At 38.8% G+C, this 20,798-nt stretch overlaps 3 protein-coding genes across 3 annotated transcripts; all 3 read right to left on the reverse strand.

The window, feature by feature from the left end:
• Nucleotides 1–4,234: 4,234 nt before the first annotated feature.
• Nucleotides 4,235–5,659, reverse strand: LOC148104302 (uncharacterized). Its single transcript, XM_087837622.1, has one exon. The coding sequence runs from the start codon at nt 5,657–5,659 to the stop codon at nt 4,280–4,282; it is 1,380 nt and encodes a 459-aa protein (XP_087693748.1). The 3' UTR covers nt 4,235–4,279.
• Nucleotides 5,660–7,734: 2,075 nt separating this feature from the next.
• On the reverse strand, nt 7,735–9,674 carry LOC148104303 (uncharacterized). Its single transcript, XM_087837623.1, has one exon. The coding sequence runs from the start codon at nt 9,556–9,558 to the stop codon at nt 8,038–8,040; it is 1,521 nt and encodes a 506-aa protein (XP_087693749.1). The 5' UTR covers nt 9,559–9,674; the 3' UTR covers nt 7,735–8,037.
• Nucleotides 9,675–15,342: 5,668 nt separating this feature from the next.
• On the reverse strand, nt 15,343–20,127 carry LOC102779732 (uncharacterized). The gene is made up of 5 exons (XM_087838337.1): nt 20,088–20,127; nt 16,323–18,249; nt 16,074–16,237; nt 15,773–15,993; nt 15,343–15,511 (listed from the first exon to the last, which is right to left on the reverse strand). The coding sequence occupies exons 2-5, from the start codon at nt 18,235–18,237 to the stop codon at nt 15,343–15,345; spliced, it is 2,469 nt and encodes an 822-aa protein (XP_087694463.1). The 5' UTR covers nt 18,238–18,249; nt 20,088–20,127.
• Between the last annotated feature and the right edge of the window lie 671 nt (nt 20,128–20,798).

Here is a 20,798-nt window from a genome sequence, read left to right on the forward strand (position 1 = left end):
GAGTTACAAGCAAACATGATTAACCTCTCACCTATAAATGAGATAAAGTCTACTGTGTGTGTGTATGTGTCATCATGAACTGCACTCAGTTTCAACTTGTAACCTTTTCCACCAGACAGAAGGCCAGCACGTACACATTTAAGATTATAACAACCATTCAAAAGCATTTAAGATTATAGATTTAACTCAACAGTTTAAAGTGGTTATAACTGCACCTGTAATAAAGGCTAATTGGGTACCAATATGTTTAAACATCTGAATACAATATCAATACTGCAGATTGTATTATTAATGCAATGGTAATGATGATGATTATTAACAATAGCAGCAAAATAATTTCTAATCCCCCACAACCTCAATGCCAGGTGATGAGCATAATGAGCTATCTAGTTAAGTTCCCTTCAGTGCTGCTGGACTAAAAGCAGAGGCTTATTCTTGTCTGAATCTGTGATTTTTATGTAAACTTAAACCACATGTCTGTGTAGTTTGTTAAGTAGCATTAGTAAAAGACATTCAAATTATTATAATTGCCTAGTTTTACAAATGGTGAAACTCACAAAGAAAGACGACAGCTGTGGCTCATTACTGAATTGGCCATGTGCAAACCTGAATGATGATAAGTATTAATAAACAAATGAGACACTGTTGGAACACAATGTTCTACTCTGAGTAAATTGTAAACTTTTACAAACAGTTAGGTTTGTTGGAAGGTGTCTTTGTAGATGCTGTAGATTAGTAGGAAGCAGTGGTTTGTTGTCACAGTTAGTAAAATATCCAGGACTTGACCTTATACAAATTCATTAACGGAGAATCGACATTTAGATACAGCTTCTAGATCTGCTGTAATATAATGTGGCAAAGTACAGAGAAACTTTATCAGTATTGTGAAGGAGCTGTGTTTAGATGATGTCAGGGAAAATAAACCTCCTTATATGGTTAAAAAAAACAGTTTTGCCCAATTAACAATATTTTTTTTACTAACATCTGAAGTCAGAAGCATCAGAGGCCAAATTTGTATGACCACAAGGAAGGAAAATAAATGTACATGTAAATATATCTTCAAGCTTTCAAATTTTTATTCTGCTTTTGGAAATGCTGAATGTTGACAAGCTCCAAAATGTACATAAACCAAGGATTGTAATGTCACCACCTGTTTGAATGGACCTTTGCACTTACAAAACTCAAATGTTACTGCAGCCTGCAAGAGCATGACATTCAAAAAAGGGTGTTTGCCAAATTCTTTTTAAATAAACCCAACAAAGACTAAAAGTGCTTCTAGGTTAACAATATGCAAGTGTTACAATTCTTTTGTATGATTTTGTTTTAAGCCTAATGAATGTTCCTCTTAAAATATGATGTAATATCAAAATAAATCTGTGAAAACATGACTTCTGAATGTGTTTTGTGTTGACAGATAATCAGGATTATGGTTATAATTCAAGTTTATTTATGCCACTGTAATGATCAACCACTGATACTGATCATTAAAAATAAAACTTCTACATAATGTGAAATCCCCATTATTTCCCTAAGAAAGAAAAACATTCAGTACTGTCTGGTGTTTGAATGGTCACAAATGCAAAAGGGTAAAACCTGATAATGTGCAGTGTGTATGCAATCTAACCAGCACTAAAATCCCACCATTTATTCCTAAATGGATTGAATTCGTATTTCACAAGTTCTACACAGGAACCCCATACTGACAAAGTGAGAAAAGTTTGCCTGAAATTCTTGTAAATCTATTAAAAATAAAAAACAAAAATAAAATGTAAAATATAACTTAAGAATTTACAGCCTTTGCAATGACACTCATAATTGAGCTCATGTGCATCCTGTTTCCACCGATCATCTGTCAGATGTTACTACAGCTTATTTGGACTCTGCATGGCAAAAATTCAGCAGATTGTAAAGGCACATACTTGTCTGTTTACTGATGCAGGTCAGAACACAAATCAAGTCATGAAGTCCAAGGAATTGTCTTTAGACAGGATTGCATTAAGGACCAGATGTAGGGAAGGTTACATAAAAGTTTCTGCAGCATAGAAGGTCCAACCCAATATCAGAGCAAAACATGTAACCTGACTGCTCATAGCTGCCTTTGTTACCAGTTGAAATTGAAGTGGGGTCGGCATTCACTCTTAGCTTTAACATCACTTTGGGTTCTTGACTAGCTTAGCATTAGCATGAAATCTGTGCAGACCAATTACTGGTGCTGATGCTTGCAAAGAGCTGAAGTTGTGTTACCACCATACTGCTGTGTTTCTGCCCTGGATACAGTTTCCACACAAAAAAGTAAGATCCATGCTCTAGACTGCACCACTGTTTTCCTTCTTTGGCATGAATTGAAATTAGCAGATTGTAGTACAAGTACAAGTGGAACCGATGAGAATCAATAGGCAAACAGACTAACAATTCCAAGGAATTGAACTACTGGGAACCGGATCTCTACAAGAAGCGCTGGAAGAAATGCAGAGTGATCTCTACAGCACTCAACCATACAGGCCTGATTGGTGGAGAGCTGCAGAAGTCACTGTCCTTCTTAAAGGTTCTCCATTCTCCACACAGCAATGCTGGAGCTTTGTCAGAGTGGCATTGGGTTATTGGCCACGTCCATGACTAAGGCTCTTCTACCCCTGATCACTCAGATTGGCTGGGCAGTCAACTCTAGGAAGAGCCTGGTGGTTCCAAACTTCTTCCATCTATAGATGATGGAGGCCACTGTGCTCCCTGGGACCTTCCAACTTGATAACAGGCAAAATGCGTAATCGACATACTGATCTACTGTGTCCATTTCACTCTTTCTCTCTCCATAGCGTGGAAAGGACGCTCATGCAGAAGTTGCAGTAATCTACACTAACAGCAGAGGGAGATATTTTATTTTAAGCCAAAGTGAAAATAATAATAGTTAATGGATAATAATAATAAGTGTTTAAACAGACATTTCTAATACATTTGCATATATATAAATATTGGCTGTCTAGCTTAATCGTTTCTGATGATTAAGAACCTTGAAATGTAAGTTTTTTGGTTTACTACTGACTTCTTGGCTTTAAAAAGTTATCTCCCCCTGCTGCTACTGCAACTTTTGCATGCAGTAATGGAACTGTTACAATTTTTGCTGTGATGCAGATGCAGCTCTTCAGGATCTACACTGTGTTTATGTGTTAAAAGAGAAATGATTTCCTTGTAACTAAAACAAATTCTCTACTCGTGACTTGAGAGTCACATTATGTACATAGTACAGCAATAAATTCTCCAGCTTTTGTGAAGCTGTTTGGCAAATAAAGTGACCCTGAAAAAGATTAGAGAATGAATGGATGGTATGTTATTATTTCAGGGACAACTTTCAGGTTTTGTTATGATGATTATTGGCCTTTGACACCATGTGAGATTTTATTTTATTATTTATTTATTTTCATAAAGTTTTTTGTTTTTTTAATCCTTCTTTTATGTGGTTTTTGTTTGTATCTGTTTTTATGCATTTAATCTTCTTTTCAGCACTTTGGTCCATTGTGGTTGTTTTGTGATTCTGAGGCTGTTCAAACTAACTCAGGAAATGGAAACCTCTTGTTCATTTTGTGCCATGTACTGTCACATATGCTAAGCCTAGTTACACAATGTACAGTCCCAGGCACTGTGGACCATGTGGTCATTCCTCCCCAGAATCCCACACAGTGCAGAATGTCCAAAAGGTGAAAAAGCAACTCCATAACTCCTCTTCCCACACCGTGATTCCACTCCCGTGAGAAAACGCACTCCGCTCCTGGCAATGCACAAACACATACAAACATTGGCGGGCAATCCACTATATCGAGGGTTAAAATCCCGCATAAGTCAACAGCTGTACTGTCAAGTTTCACACCGTATAATCCCACACAGACTGGAGCTCAGCGACACTCTTAAGTAGGGCGCTACTAACGAGGCCCATCAGCTGGAGCTGACGGCTGACGAGCGGTGGCGACTTCCCAGGTAGGGATCCCTCTGACGACCCAAAACATCCGAGAGCGAATAAAAACATAGACAGGAAGATGGAGGGAGAAGAAGAGAACACAACCAACACGATACACAGAAAATGAATCTGGACTCCTGGACTGAACGGCCGCGAGGATCATCAACCCGAGGAAAACACAGAATACACACGAGTCCTCGGTCCTCAGACCTGGGACCAAAGACAATTCATTCTTGAATGAAGACATTGATCTGACAGGTGTAAAATGGAGCCAATTGTGTTTATTATTAAATTATTGGGGAGAGAGGGGAAGGAGAGGAGAAGGGAAAATTAAGCTGGAACAGAGGTGGAGGAAGATGAGGCAGGAGTGGCCCTCCGGAGGAAGAAGCGGAAGCATTTTTTCTTCTTCTTGAGTTGCTTTTCCACAAGCACTTTTTTCTCTAGTATGACGGATCTCAACTCGTCCACTGTTTCTATATTTTGCTTCTCAAGATTGTTGAATGTTTTTTCCACTTCTTCTAATTTGGCTTGTTCTTCTTCAAGCCTTTCTTTTAGTTCTTTAGCTGTTGCCTCCTGTTTTTGCACTTTCTCCTTTTCTCCTTCCAGTTCAGCTGTTGTGTACTTAATTTTGTTGCAAAGTTCTTGCAGTTTTTGGTTTGTCTTGTCAAAGTCCTGGACAAGAAGAAGTTTTTCTTCATTCTGCTTTATGTACTGTTGTTCTTTCTCTTGACGCAGCTCTTGATATTTGTTCTGTGCTCCATAATGCATTGCCTGCAGTGTTCTGTATTTTCCTTCCATGCCTTGGAGTTGGCATTGCATGTCTCCCTGGTTTATGTCCAGTTGTTCTTTCACTTTAAGGATTTCTGTATTTTTTTGCAAAGCTTCATCGAGCTTTACTTGCAAGCCTTCATTGTTTTTCTCCATGTTCTGAAGCTTGCAATCTAATTCTTTCTGTTTCATCTCCTGTTGCTTGTTCTCTTGAAGCAACTCGTCATATTTGTGCATTGTTTCTTCAAGCCTTGCCTGCAGCATCCTGTCTTTTCCCTCCATGTGTTGGAGTTGGCTCTCCATGTCTCGCTGCTTTATGTCCTGTTGGTTTTTCTCTTCGAGGATTGCTTCATTTATTTGCAGAGCTTCATCAAGCTTTACTTGCAACTCGTCATTTTGTTTCTTGATGTTCTTAAGCTCGCGGCCCATTCGCTTTTGTTTGATCTGCTGTTGCCTTTTCTCTTGAAGAACCTTTTCATTTGTTTCCTGATTTTTATCATCCCTTGCTTTTACCACTCTGTATTTTATCTCCATCTTTTTGAGTTGATCGTGCATCTGTCTCTGTCTCATGTCCTGTTGTTTCTTCTCTTGGAGGATTTCTTTAATTTTTTCTAGAGCTTGATCCAGCTTTCCTTGGAGCTCTTGGTTCCTTTTCTCCATGTCTATGATATCCCATTGTTTTTCATCAATAATACTCTCCTTTTCTTGGAGCTGGTAGGACATTTTTTTTAATTGAGCACTCTGTCTCTCATTTTCCTGCATCAATGACGCAATCTTCTCTCTGTTAAGAAGATTTTCATTCTCCATTTCTGCCAAGCGCTTCTCCTCTAATTCTACTTGTTCATCCCAAGGAAGAGAGGAGAGGTAAGGGTCTTCTGGTTCATCCCAGGGAAGAGCGCCGGGGTCAACTTCTTGACTTTTTGGTTCTTCTCCTTGAGACATGTTGGAGTCTGGAGTCAGGATCCAAATGTTTCCAAATGCTTCTCTGGCGAACAGTTGAGGGCTGCAAACAGAAATGCTGCCAGTAATGGACTAAAAGTCGTTGTTTTTCACCGTTATTTATGGGTTTTAGGATCAACTGATCACGTTGGTGGTAATACTCTAAATCTGTGTCACGAACAGTCGAAGGCTGCGAACATAAATGCTGCGAGTAACAGACTAAAAGACGTTGCTTTTCACCCCTATTTATGGTTTTAAGGTTCAAAAGATAAAAGGAAGAATTGGAGGTAAGATTCTAAAAGTGTGTGACGTCATCATTCTGTAAGCCAATGAGGTTGTCACATTGCATCACTTTTTTTTTTTTTACAAATTATCAGTAACGTTACAATCTCTGTTATCCCCCCCCCAAAACAAACAAACAAACAAACAAACCAACAAACAAACAAACAAAAAAACCCAAACAAAAAACAAAAACAAACACAAAAAAACAAAGAAAGAAAGAACATGTTATCACAATAACCAATGTTTTCTACAGTCATTGGTGCCAACAGAAAGCAGAAATTTAAATTTGGGTGTTACTTAGCGCAGCCTGTTACCACAGAAGAAGAATGTAGACCAATAGTACCTTAACAATGTCAGGGAAAATAAACTTCCTGATATGTTTAAAAAAACAGTTTTTCCCAATTAACAATATTTTTTCTACTAAGATCTGAAGTCAGAAGCATCAGAGGCCAAATTTGTATGACCACAAGGAAGGAAAATAAATGTACATGTAAATATATCTTCAAGCTTACTGAACTTTTTGTCAAATTTTTATTCTGCTTTTGGAAATGCTGAATGTTGACAAGCTCCAAAATGTACATAAACCAGGGATTGTAATGTCACCACCTGTTTGAATGGACCTCTGCACTTACAAAACTCAAATGTTACTGCAGCCTGCAAGAGCATGACATTCAAAAAAGGGTGTTTGCCAAATTCTTTTTCGATAAACCTAACAAAGACTAAAAGTGTTTCTAGGTTAACAATATGCAAGCATTACAATACGCAAGTGAATGTTCCTCTTAAAAATATGATGTAATGTCAAAATAAATCTGTGAAAACATGACTTCTGAATGTGTTTTCTGTTGACTGATAATCAGGATTATGGTTATAATTCAAGTTTATTTGTGTCACTGTAGTGATTAATCCCTGACACTGATCATTAAAAATAAAACTTTCCTTCTTTCCCTAACCCCCCCCCCCCCCCCCCCCCCAAAACCCAAAAATGGACATTATGATTGCAAATTTGCACAAAGAAAGAAGAAACATTCAGTACTGTCTGGTGTTTGAATGGTCACAGATGCACAGATGCAAAAGAGTAAAACCTGATAATGTGCAGTCTGTATGCAATCTGACCAGCACTAAAATCTCAGCATTATATTCTGCCGTTCACATGTCAGTATTTCAGACACTCGAACACTTAAACACCTCAAACCCACTGTCAAATATGCTGGTTCAAGTGTGGCAATTTGAGCTTCTTCTGCAGACACAAGCAATAAAGCACCTTGCAGTCAACGAACTCCTCTGTATGCCAAAGTTTTTTAGAGTCAAATGTGAGGCTGTCTGTCCGACAGATAAAGCTTCTTCTAAATTAGGCCATGCAACAGGATAATGACCCCAAACTCAGCAGCAAATCTACAGCATGGACGTCCAGACCTCAACCTGACTGAAATGCTGTGTATAAAGGAATGCTTGCAAATGTCATTGATTTGAAGTTATTGCTGCTAACTGCTGGTTCTGTTAACGACTCAATCATAGAATGATTACGATATCAAACTAAAACAAATGCCTGAATCCTAAATTGTGGATATCCTATTGTGGTGATCTAAAATGTAACACTATATGTGATTAAAACACGAATAATCTGGACTCCTGGGCTGAGCGACCGTGAGGATCACCAGCCCGAGGAAAACACAAAATACACATGACTCTGTGACAAAGACAATTCATTCTTGAATGAAGACGTTGATAAGACACATTTAAAATGCAGCCAATTGTGTTTATTATTACATTTTTGGGGAAATAGAAGGGGGGGGGGGGGGGGGGGGTCAAGGAAAGGGATAGAAAGGAGGAAAGAGATAGAGGAGAGAAAACCCCAACAATCCCCTCTGAGCAAGCACTAGGTGCGACAGTGGATAGGAAAAACTCCCTTTAAAGGAAGAAACCTATGACAGAACCAGGCTCTAGAGGGGGCAGTCAACTGTCGGGACTTGTTGGGGGGTGAGGGTGAAAAGAGAGGGAGAGGGGGGGAGGGAGATGGGACAGGTGTTAGGAGTTCAAGGGAGCTAGGGGGGAGAGAGGTGTCAGGAGAGAGGGAGAGGGCAGGAGAGGGGAGGTCAAAATTACGATGGAACAGAGGTGGAGGAAGACGAGGTGACATCAGCAGTGGAAAAAGTAGAAAGAGAAGAAAAAGCAGGAGTGTCCTTCCTCCAGAAGAAGAGGAAGCGTTTCTTCTTCTTCTCCAGGAGCTTTTCCACGAGAACCTTTTTCTCTAGGATCAGGGTTCTCAGCTGATCGATTGTTTCGGTATTCTCCTTCTCAAGTCTCCTGCATGTTTTCGCCACTTCTTCTAATTCGGCTTGTTTGTCTTTGAGCCTTTCTTTCAACTCTTTAGATGTTTCCTCCTGCATTACCTTTGCCTCCTGCACCTCTGTATAACGTTCTTGTAATTTGTTGTGAGTGTCTTCTAACTGCTGACTTTTCCTCTCGGTTTCTTGAAGTTTGCACTGCAGGTCTTCATTTGTTTTCTCGAGTTGCTGCTTTAGCAGCTGCACCTCAGTGTTTTTGCACTTCAAGGTGTTTGAAAGTTCCTCGAGTTTGGTGTTTTTTGTCAGCGTGTCATTGAGCTGACTCTGCATCACTGAGCACTGTTTTTGCAGTTTCTCCTTCTCTCCTTCCATCTCAGTTGCTTTGTTGTTCATTTTCTTGTAAAGTTCTTGCAGCTTTTGGTTTTCTCTCTCAAAGTCCAGGAGTAAACGTTTGTCTTCTTTCTGCTTTATGTCCTGTTGTTCTTTCTCTTGAAGCAGCTCTTGATATTTCTGCTTGTGCACTGCAGTTTTATCAAGTTTTACTTCCAGGACTCTGCATTTTTCCTCCATGCTTTGGAGTTGGCACCGCATGTCTCTCTGGTTTATTTCCAGTTGTTCTTTTTCTTGAAGAATCTGGTCATTTCTTTGCAGTGCTTTATCAAGCTTTGTTTTCAGATCGCTTTGAAGCTTGCTTTCTTCCTGTTTGATCGGTTGTTGCTTTCTCTCTTGAAGCAATGCTTTGTATTTTATCCCCAAGTTTTGGAGTTCTATTTCCTGTCGTTTGTTCTCTTGGAGGATTTCTGTATTTTTTTGCAGAGCTTCATCAAGCTTTAATTGCAGCTCCCGATCCTTTTTGTCTTTGTCTTTCTCACTTTTCTTCTGCTGGAGGATTTCTTTGAGTTTTTCTATTGCTTTATCAAGCTTTGCTTTGAGCTCAAAGTTCCTTCCACGTACATCTAGGAGTTCCATTTCTTTCTCCTTCTGAATATCTTCCTTTTCAAGAAGCTGGCTGAACAATTTATCTACTTCAGCGCTCTTTCTCTCATTTTCTTCTCTGAGGAAGATAATCTCCTTTTGTTGTTTTAAAAAACTCTCTGCCTGGGCCGGGTGTTGCTCGTTGTGCTTGTTCATGAGATTTTCCTCATGCATTTCTTCCAAGCACATCTTCTGAACTTGAATATTGTCTTCTTGAGCCAGAAGAGAAGAGCTGGGCTGTACTTTTTCTTTTCTTGTGTGTTTTTTCAGAGACATGTTGGAAAGTGTAAAAAGTCGCTCTGAAAAGGATCCAATTGTTTTGAAAGGTTTCTCTCTCGAACGTTTCAATGCTGCGAACATAAATGCTGCGAACAACAAACTAAAAGTTGTTGCTTCTCACCTCTACTTAAGGGTTTTAGGATCAAAGGATCAAAGGATCAAAGTGGTGGTAAGATTCTAAATGGGTGTGATGTCACGATTCTGGAAGCCAAAGAGGTTGTCACATGACAACCCCCCCCCACATGACTTATGATGTGTTGCTCACATTTTGGTTGTTGTGATGATTCAAATTTGTTCAGTAAACTTCATCAAATGAACATGTGTTGACATAAGCATATATTTGGATCTCATATCTTCTCATTAAATGTAGCTAATGTCCAATAAACTGAACTCTGGGACTTACCTAACACTGATATTTCATATATTACTTCAACTCACTAATTTAATTAAAGGTTTTTGTATTAAATTATAACGGAACAAAAAACCACAATGCACATGTGCAAATAACAGTAGGCAGCTGCTGCCACAAGAGGGTGATGAATTAAAGGTTCACAGAGAGATCTCTTTACTTTAAACATTTAAACAATGTGTATTGTTTGATTAAACAAGCACTACTTTTCCTCCAGGCTTTCTAATACTCTTTCAAAGTTTCTCTTTTCAGTCTTTTTCAGTCCAGTCCTTGTACCAAAAAGTTATCTCATGAAACTGGATGAATGGAGGACAAAAGAAGATGTTTCAGACCTAAACCCCCACTATCTACACCAGCTGAATTGCATCTGAAAATCACATCTTTAACAGACAGACAAAGTCCAGCAAAGTCTCCACACAGGACCTGAGAGATGCATCTGAACCTTCAGTTCACTCCAAGATCACACATGTGCAGGAGAACTGAGTGCTGCTGTCAGATTTAAAAGTGCTTTAAACATGATGATACTGTCTTTGTTAAACAGCAGAATAGGTTTATAAAGTATCATTAACAAAAAGTGGTGAAATAAATATCTCTAAATCTACTAAATGTAGACTTTTAAATTTTGGACAGTTTAGTATTACAGCTGCTGATTAAACAATAGAGACAGATGTGTAGTAAAATTTTTATTTAGTGTTTCAAGTCAAAAACAAACAGAGCAGAGATACAGAGAAAGTCTTTTGATGAAAAAAGAAGATACTGAACGTTGAGTTTCCCCTAATCATGTGTGTGCAGCTGGGTGAATGAGGCTGTGTCGAGTGTTCAGACTGAGTAGAAATGCACTGTGCTTCTCCATTTACATCCTTTAGATCCAATCGTGACTCTTTTGCCCACTAAAATAATAAATCAGTACTTTTTTCTGTATGTAATATAATCTAAAGCACCCACAGAAACATTTTCCACCATACGACTGCACTCTAAGGTCAGCACGGTGGTGCAGTGGTTGGTAATGTTGCCTCACAGCAAGAAGGTCGTGCATGTGAATCTGCTGGCTGCTGTTTGCATGTTGTGTTCTCTGAGGGTGCTCCGGCTCCCTCTCACAGTCCAACAACTTTCTTTTTTAGGTTAATTGTTGATTCTTTTGGGAAATACAATCATCTATTGGGAATGTGATCATGAGTGGTGAACTGTAAAGAAGGAAGGATAACTACAGTTTATGATCTCAGCTGTGATTATTAAAGGTTTGTGCTTTCTAGACATTCCCTGTAATCGAAAGAGCAGAGGGGTGTGATAGTTCATCACGGCCAGAGAGAGGCACTGTGGAACCATCAAACAAAAGACACCAGTGCCACTAAGGCAGACCTTCCCAAAGTGTGGGGCCTGTCCCCTAGGGGGGGCGCAGAGCCATGGCAGGAGGGGGGCGGTGTGAAAAGGAAAAAACAAAACCAAAAAAACAACGCTTGGACACTGCTAGCATGGGGCGCAAAGCAGGAGATGAAGCATCGCTGAATATGTTTCCAAACCAACTTCATTCTAAGCCAAAGACTAGAAAATATGGTGAAGCATATCTGCCCTTTGGTTTCACCTGCACAAGTGCTGAGGTAGGTCTCCCCTGCAGAATTGGTTTTCCCTTCCTCGGGAGCAGCGCTGGGCTCTCCAAATCACAGACAAACAGTATCCCACATTCGTGATGTTTAGTTCACACACACTTGTTGTAATGACTAACTACTCCTGACATTTTGGAGTAAAAGAGTTAGTAGTTTATTTTATTACTACCTGTCATTTATTGCAGATTACTTGCATTTGCTTAATTGTTTAATTGTGTGTGTGGCTGGAGGATGTGCGCGTGCACGCGTGCACGCGTGCGCGGGGTGGGGGGTGGGGGGGCACGAACATTTTACTTGTAAAACAAAGGGGGGCCCAGCAAAAAAAGTTTGGGAACCACTGTGCTAAGGCAACATGCTGCCCATTACCACCAGGAATGAGGACACAAGGTAGGTGGCAAACTCATCTGATCCATCCTCAGGCGCCCCAAATGAGAGTAAATGTGTTACTTTCCTTCAAGTCCTGTCATATTATTTTGTATCCACAAAACTATTAGAACAGAAATATTTAACTTAAAAACATAAATCCAAATAGATGCATAGCTGGACTGGTCCGGTATGCCCGATGGTGATTTTTCGTTTTTATGGGCTGATGGGTTTTGTTTTGTCTTTTTTTTATTTTCGTTTTTTCCCGTGACGGTATAAACACTGAAAGGTGGTGGATAGGTCAGATGCTGGGAGATGTGTAAAAATAACTCAGTTGTTTGGTGGTGGCTATTGTGGAGCTTCCACAGATTCAGTAACATTAGCAAGTGGTGGAGGCCAGCAGATGCAACACGCTGGCAGGTGGATGACGGAAAGGCAGGAGGAGCAGAGACCCGAGGCGGTGAACTGAACTTCAGGTAAGAAATTATGACTGCAGTCTATCTGGGTCAGATATAAACCTAGTTTAGATGGAGTTTATTTTCGTTATGCTGACTTTTTACAGTCAGTTACAATAACTCGTACTGTGTGCTAGCTAGCATGACGGAGTTTTTCTTCAGACGTAGCTAAGTACTGTATATGATGCCAGTATTTTCCCACATTTTCTAGATTCTGTACCAGTACTGTGTGTAAAATGCCATCAAAAAGTCAATTAAGTTTTTCTTTCTCACCTGTCTTTCTGTCTCCTTTCACTTTTTAAAGGTTGCCATGTTAGAAAAAATATTTTGCCCTGCCATGCTGTTTATTGATGTGGCAAATGAATGGTTTATGAAAATATTTCTAAATTTGTCATCAGTAATCAGTAATGATCATGTCTCACCTCTAGTCTTCTCTGTCTTAATTTCAGGTTTTCATCATGTGTTGTAGATAGTTCAGGAGGTTAACTCGACCAAGAAGTCTACTTTCGGGTACTGTTTAGTACTGTTTAGGATGGTGTAGGGTTAGGTTTATTAGACTGATACATATATACCAGCAACACAGTGTACATCACTGTGACAACAGCGTTTGTTTTCATTCAAAGGATTTATGGTTTTTCCTATAATACCTGATCTCTAGTCAAAATGCCTGGGCCGATTTTTTGTCCCAGTCCAGCCCTGAATAGATGAATAGATCTTTTTTCATCTTCATGAATGTCATGAATATTTTCACTATCATTAAGATCCAATGATTGCAAGGTAACTATGAAATATTTCTAATTTAAGAAAATTATGAAGGAGCTGACATTCGAAAGCTGATAATTTCAAGAATGGGAAAGAAAATCCTGAGCTGAATAAATGGGTGGAAAAGAAGAAATAATTTCAGTTATAGTAACATAAAAACACTGACACTAGAGAAATAAAAGAAAAATATCAGTATATAAAATACAATATTAAGGAAAGTAATAATCCCCTTAAAATGAGACCAATACACTAAATCTTTTATCTGCACAGATAAAAATAAAGTCTGTAATTACCTTTTATCGCACACTGTTATGGAAAAATAAGAAAAAAACTACAATTAAATAATAATTATAAGACGCATTAAACTTAAAGTGTAGTTTATATTTTAGTTCTCAGACCTTTAAAGTGCAAAATAGCAAAAACAACAGTATTGTTAGTGTTGTATTTTGCTTTAGAAAACATGATGAGAAACAAAATACGAAATCATGTTTCTTAAATATGTGTAATGTGTATGTTTTGCAAATTTGCAGTACCATTCACTAGAAAAAAATAAACCCCTGCATGGTTAAAATCTTACACTCTTAATATTTACTAAATCCACTTGTGGCTCTTAATATTAAGTACAAAGATTTTTTCAATTACTATGTGAGTGACATACATGTTTGTACAGTTTGAATCTGTCATAGGCCCGAGGTGATTTCCACAAAGCAAAATGCATGTCCGACGTATTCATTCTGTTTATGATCTGTGAAAGGCTGCGATCAGAAATGGAAGTATTTAAAACTATAATAGTGTAAACTGCTGCTCGTCTTTTTACCTTTGTATTTGTAAAAGAAATCAAAAATGTCTCTATATCTGTTCCTCAAGGACGTCTAGCGTCATTTTGTGTCTGATATAAACGCATACAGAAATAAAACAAACTTAGCAGTGCAAAAATAACTGTAGTGGCTTCTCCTGCTAAGATACAGAGCCAAGATTAAACCGTTAACAAGGTACATTTTCCCTCTTACCCACAGAGATAGTATAATACAAGCGTGAACTCAAATACATACAGTGCATTACCCCCAAAGAAACAGCGCCATCCAGTGGCATGTCCCATAATATCGACCTTCCACCTGGCTACATTAACATTACAATAAAGATTAACTGAATAAAAATATAATGGTATTTTTTCTAGACCTAGACCTCTGTTTGCTACCAATCTTACCAAGTTCCACTCTTTAAGTACACCTCATTGTTTCTTCTTGTGTTTCTTAATGAATGTATGAATGAATTAGAAACTGCAACCTAAAAGATAACAGAATAACAAAAGTAGCACAACTGTGTGTAAATACAATACACAACCTCACAAAAACAAAATTAAAATAAAGAGACTCAAAAATTGTAGTTCTAATCTATTTCTATCATACTTTTAAAAATCAATAACTACTTTTTTTAAAACACTTGTTTTAGGCACTTGTCTCACACAAGACAGTATAAATCATACACAGCGTCTAAAATCCATTTAGCTGGTTCAGTCTCAGGGTCTTGGTCATGGCTCCATGAAGGCACAAATCTAACTTCAAGTTGGTGCATTATTAGTGCTGGTGAAATGTAGAGCTGTGTGAGGAACAGCAACTATGTGCAAACATGTGGATCACCACAGCAGATCAGTGTCTTCTGTCATGATGCCTTAAGAACTAACAGAGCAGCAGGAGGCACACCGACATGACATCTCTGCTACTACTGGCAGTTATTATTTTATTTTTTATGGCTGCTGACAACTTTGACTTCACTAGGTTGAGACTCTTGAACGGGGACACCCAGGGACTCCTCCATGCTTTTAGATGGCATCATCAAAACTGTGCTACTATCCTCGCTGTCTTCTCTTTGAAACATTTCCTTTAATGGTGTCTCTAAATTCCAGCCTTGTTTTTTTGCAAAAGTGTGAATACTCCCAAAGAGATCAGGAAACAATGCCAGAACATCAATTTGGGCTGCTTCCTTGGGACTGTGAACAAGGAAGGTTTGATTACTGATAGATAGATAGATAGATAGATAGATAGATAGATAGATAGATAGATAGATAGATAGATAGATAGATAGATAGATAGATAGATAGATAGATAGATAGATAGATAGATAGATAGATAGATAGACAGATAGATAGATAGATAGATAGATAGATAGATAGATAGATAGATAGATTTAGTTTAACTTACTAATGCTCATGGAGATTGCGTATAAAGCTCTTGTGGAAACTGCAACAAAAACATTGGTTATGAAGCGGATTTTAGGAATCTAAACATTTGATATTTGATGTTACAGTCACCTTATTTTTCCACTGCTTAAAGGATCCGTCCACAGCACATTTTTCTACAGAATCAATCAGCTCCTGTTCAGCCTTTCTATAGTTTGCGACGTCGTCTCTGTTACCGATCTTTCTCAAGTATTCAGTTTTCCTGGAAAGGAAATTATTAAAAATAAATATAAAAAATAATAATAAATAAATACAAAAAAGCTGCATTAATGAGCATTTAAAATTTTAAGAAGTATGTAATAAAAGGATTTAGCATTAGCAGAACATTTTAGCATTAATGCTTAACTAGGTTGATCCGGGATGATCAGCTTGTTCTAACATGAACATCTGTATCCCTCTTTGACAGGCAGAAATCAAGAATGATAAAAAAATGTTTTTTATTAATTGTCAATAATTCCCTCACTTTTCAGAAGTCCAGAAGAAGGGATGGTTTAAGCATTCTTCTACTTTGGGTCTGTACTTTGGCTCTTTGTTGATCATCCACTCGATGAGATCTTTTGCCACCACATCTTGAACGTGATCCAAACTGTACTTCCCTTTGTGAATGTTGAACTCACATTCAAAGGATTTGCCAAATGGATGGTGGCCTCCAGAGAGGATATAATAGATCAGCATGCCTGCCACCTAATAATAACACATATTATCAGTTTAGGTATGTTTACCAAGCCATTTTTCAGTTAATCAAGTTTGTGTTCAGACCTTACCTGGATGTCTGTGCTTGACTTGTATGATATCACAGATTCTTCTGCTAAAGTCTCTCGGGCCATCCAGCATTTGGTTCCTGCACTGCGTGTACGTAAAGTTGTTTGGCCTTTGAGTAAGCGTCTGCTTATGCCAAAATCAGCTAATCTTGCCCTCCCAGTAACATCTGCAGGAAGAATTATGTGAAATAAAATCATATCTGGTAATCATAAATTAAAATGTTTTTGTCTTGAATTTCAAACATGTCTTACCAATCAAAACGTTCTGGGGTTTGAGATCTCGGTGGAGAATTTTAGGATTTTGACAGTGAAGCACCTTTAGACTTTCAAGAACTTGTTTGACAAGTTTCTTTAACATCAGTGGGTCATGGTCATCATTCTTGATATATTCTTCCAAGGTGTATTCACAAAGTTGCAGACAAAGATATCCAAAGTTCTCGTCCTCTGCAGCATCAACATATCGTACGATATAAGGATGATCGAGTTCTGGATGTCGTAGGATTACTTCTTCGTTCTTCAGCTCGTCATAGTTGCTCTTAGACATTCTCTTAATGGCAACTTCTGTGCCGTCCTCTCTCAGCCCCAAGAAGACTTCAGTACCATCGCTTCCCTTCGCTATTCTGAATTCTGCATCATTCACATAAATAATGCTTCTGATTCTGGATATTTTACTGTCATCTGAGCCAGCAAACATCTCCAGTTTGTCCTTCCACCTCTTGCTGACTGGATCCCAGTTTAGTTTTTCTGATTTTTCATTGGTGCTGTATTCAAAAGGCTTTACATTTGAAGTTGATTCTACAACAGGAACTTTTGTTGTTGGGTCAGTTGCTGCAGTGGAAACTTCATCATTTGGGTCTTCTTGCTTTTGTGTCTTTTCCTTCTTTTTCTTTTTCTTCTTCTTCTTCTTCTTGGATACAGACGATGCTGCATTTCCCTCACATTCTGAGTTTGGTTTGCTCAGATATTCTTTCAGACTTCTCAGCACCTCTTTCAGCTTTTCATTCATTTTCATGTCAGCTGATGTCAGTATGTCCTCAGGCACTGAAGTTACATCCACTGATGTAAAAATGTTAGCTGCCTGTTCGATTAACCGTAGGTTTGCCAATATACCGTATGTATAGACCCTGATGTTAGTCGGGAGCTTCTCATTTACAAAAGGGGCAACTGTTCTGCATAACTTCTCGAAAAAGTCTAAGTCCCAGTCCTTTGTGCCTTTTGTTTTCTGTGTTATCACATACAGTGTTTGTAACACTGCTTCACAAACACTACTGTCTTTTGAGTCAAGCTGTTTCAGTAGTTGTGGAACTATAGCTACTGCTTGCTCATTTGATATGTCATCCATTGTACAGAAAACTGCATTTAAACTTTCAACTGCCATCTTTACATGTGTCTTAGGGATGTTTGGAAAGCGACTGGCTGCACCTGCAATATACGTATTCACATTTCCAGTTTCCTTTAGCCATATAATACACGCCTGGCAGTATTTTTCCTTATTTCGCCCTGTAACAGTAAAGAGAAGTTCAATCATGGTTAAATGGTCCTGAGGATCTTCCAACAGCATCTGACTGTTAACATTTCTGAACACTTCTTCAGGTGTTTTTTCAGGAATAGCAATTGTAGCATCCAAAAAATATCTGATTTTGGAGCAGCGTTCATTTCCTTTGGATGCAATTTTATGAATCATCTCAGATAATTTTTTGTTGTGAACAGAATGCTCAGGATGAGTTATAGGTAAGAGTGATACCAGTGCACCAGCAGAGAGTAGCATGTTTACGACATCTTCTCTGTCATTGGTGGCAGCAGTAAGCAGTGGTGTGAAAGCATGGCATCCATTTAAATCAGCTTTTGCTTCTAGAAGTTTTTCCACAAAAAAAAGTGGAGCTTTGGAAAGTGAGACATAATGCAAAGGTGTCCAGCCACACTGAGAAGGTATATTTGGGTCTGCACCTTGTTTTAAAAGATAAGAACATATATCTGTGTTGTGTTTTACAACAGCAGCAATCAACGGCGTTATGCATTGCTTCCACTCTCTAGAAGGGTAAAGTCCATTAATGTCACTGTGCCTCAGTAACTTCTTGAGCTTTTTGCTGTTATTTTTAAATATATACCGTACTACAGGATGTGTGTCTGTTGGTTGGGGGAATGTCACTTGAAACTGAAAATTCATTTCTTTGCTTGCCTGTGGAAAAGAGAAAGTTTTAATATTAACAAAGTGATACTGAATTTGGTCCTGCTTTAAAGTTACGAAAAGCATCTCGGTTTGTTTTATTTTAACAGCAGTTTGTGAAATGGTGTCAAAAACCTAAACAAAAGTCTGTGAAAACATATCAACTTGGAATAGACAGCAACAGATTTGGACACAAATAGGGATGCACCGATACCGATACTGGTATCGGGTATCGGCCTCAATACCACATTTTCTAAAGTACTCGTACTCATTAAAAGTCCCCCGATACCGGGGACTGATACCACGGTCTGAGACCTGTCTATGTTTGAGCGGCATGTAAGGGGTTAATCACAGGCGCCAAGTGCCCGCCCCCAGGCCCCGGCTGCAGCTCAGAGCTGAGAGAAGGGCAGGCGAGACAAGTCAGCCGTGTGGAACTATTTCAAAGTGAACGAAGACGCGAAAACAAAGGCGGACTGCAAATTGTGCTCAGCGAAATTGTCCAGAGGAGGCTCAAAAGGTAGCACATTTAACACAAGCAATTTAATCAAGCACCAAAATCCCAACACGACAACGAGTACAAAGAGTTTACCCACGCTTATTTACCCACGCTTATTAGCACAGAGGAGCATAGCCGATGCTATAGCAGTGGGACGGAAAATAGTTGGGCATTTTAAACATACCGCCTTAGCCTACTCCCGCCTCGAGGACATCCAGGGACAGCTCAACCAGCCAATAAAAAGACTGCAGCAGGATGTACAGACACGCTGGAACAGCACGTATTACATGCTCCAGTCCCTCATTGAGCAAAAGCCAGTGCTGGGCGTGTATGTGTCCGAGCATGAACTCCCTGACTATCTCACCGCTCACCAATGGGCTCTTATGGAGATGACTGTTGCCATCCTCGCCCCCTTTGAGGAACTAACTAAAAAAGTGAGCAGCTACGACGCACTAGCCTCTGATGTCATCACAGCTGTGACTGTGCTAGTGAGACTTCTAAACAGAGAAACAGACGAACAAATTTAAAATTAAATTTTGTTTTTTATAATTATTTATTCTGTAATATGTTGCATACAACATGTTTTTCATTTTAAATAAATGTTCTTAATTACAAACTAGTCCCTTGTTGTTGTTTTTTTTGTTAAATTATAGGACTAAAGCTGTTACCTGTAAATTTAAATCATGTTTTTATTAAGTACTCGGTATCGGTATCGGCGAGTACTGAAATGCAAGTACTCGTACTCGTACTCGTACTCGTTTCCAAAAAAGTGGTATCGGTGCATCCCTAGACACAAATAATGAACGTAATATTATCCATCCATCTTCTTCTGCTTATACGGGCTGGACCGTGCGGGCAGCAGCCCACGTAATGTTATATTACAATATAATATAGTACATTTGTATTTGGATACAATTTACACTTGTTCTTAATCTCATCCTAAGATACTAAAGCATATTCTTAATAAAGATATCTTAGACAAAGGTTGCCATGCCACTTCCTTGTTGAACAAGGCAAACAAACATAATCCAACCCAAGGATTTCAAATGGGATCAAATTACAACCCACTGAACCCACTGTGGGATCAGTGCTTTCGTTAAGCAAGCAGAGATTATTTTACAGTACTGTTATATATATTTATAAGAAACTCTTGTTATAGGCACCGGTACAGCCGACCTGACTGAGCATGTGACCCACATGCTATTGCCCGGAAACAAATCCTCCCCTAGGCCTTTCACTGCGTGTCTGCCCCCTGCTTTCTCTCTCCCAGTTTTTTGTCTTTTCTCAATAAAGGCTATAAAAATACCCTCCCCTAAAAAACAACTATCAGAGGATTGTAAGGAAATGAACTTACAGTGTCGACGTAAAGTAGGGCTGTTACATTTAGGTCAAGATCTTAGGTATCTTCTGGTTCCTCCCATTTGTACAACACATACAGCAAACCTGTTAGACTGGGAGTGGGAGGGGTTGAGTGCATGTCAGGATTTGTAGGCTAATTATCATAGGTTTGTTAAGGTGTTTCCATAAGAACAGATATTTCTCAGTAAGTATGTGACACACTTAGCATAAGGAAAATAGAATAATTTTGAGTTATTTTAGTAATTATAGTTACTTTTGCTGAGACACCAGGAGATGCCGGACTCGCGCAGCGCAGATACTGAAGGACCCGTCCCATCCTGGCAACAAACTGTTCCAACTTCTGCAATCTGGTAGAAGGTGTCGCATCATCCGGGCAAGGACAGAAAGACTCAAGAGGAGCTAAAATCCCCAAGCCATCCAGGCCCTAAACACCCAATTCAAATTCCTTTAATTTTAAATATGCTTATATTGTCTATTCTGTAAAATAGTCAGATTGTCTATTCTTATTAAATTCGCTTATCTATTCTTATTAAATGTACAGAATTCACCTGCTTGCTGCATACATTTGAAAAATGCGAACCGTACATATATTATTGTAGGTTAATATCATGATAAGTAATGGTTAAAAAGGAGGGTTTCAGCAATGCTTACAAAATACTGAGCTGTTTTGAGGCAACCAACCAACACACAAATAGTAATGTACAGT

The sequence above is a fragment of the Neolamprologus brichardi genome, chromosome 3 (assembly GCF_056152115.1).
Source record: "Neolamprologus brichardi isolate AB-2024 chromosome 3, ASM5615211v1, whole genome shotgun sequence".
NCBI lineage: Eukaryota > Metazoa > Chordata > Actinopteri > Cichliformes > Cichlidae > Neolamprologus > Neolamprologus brichardi.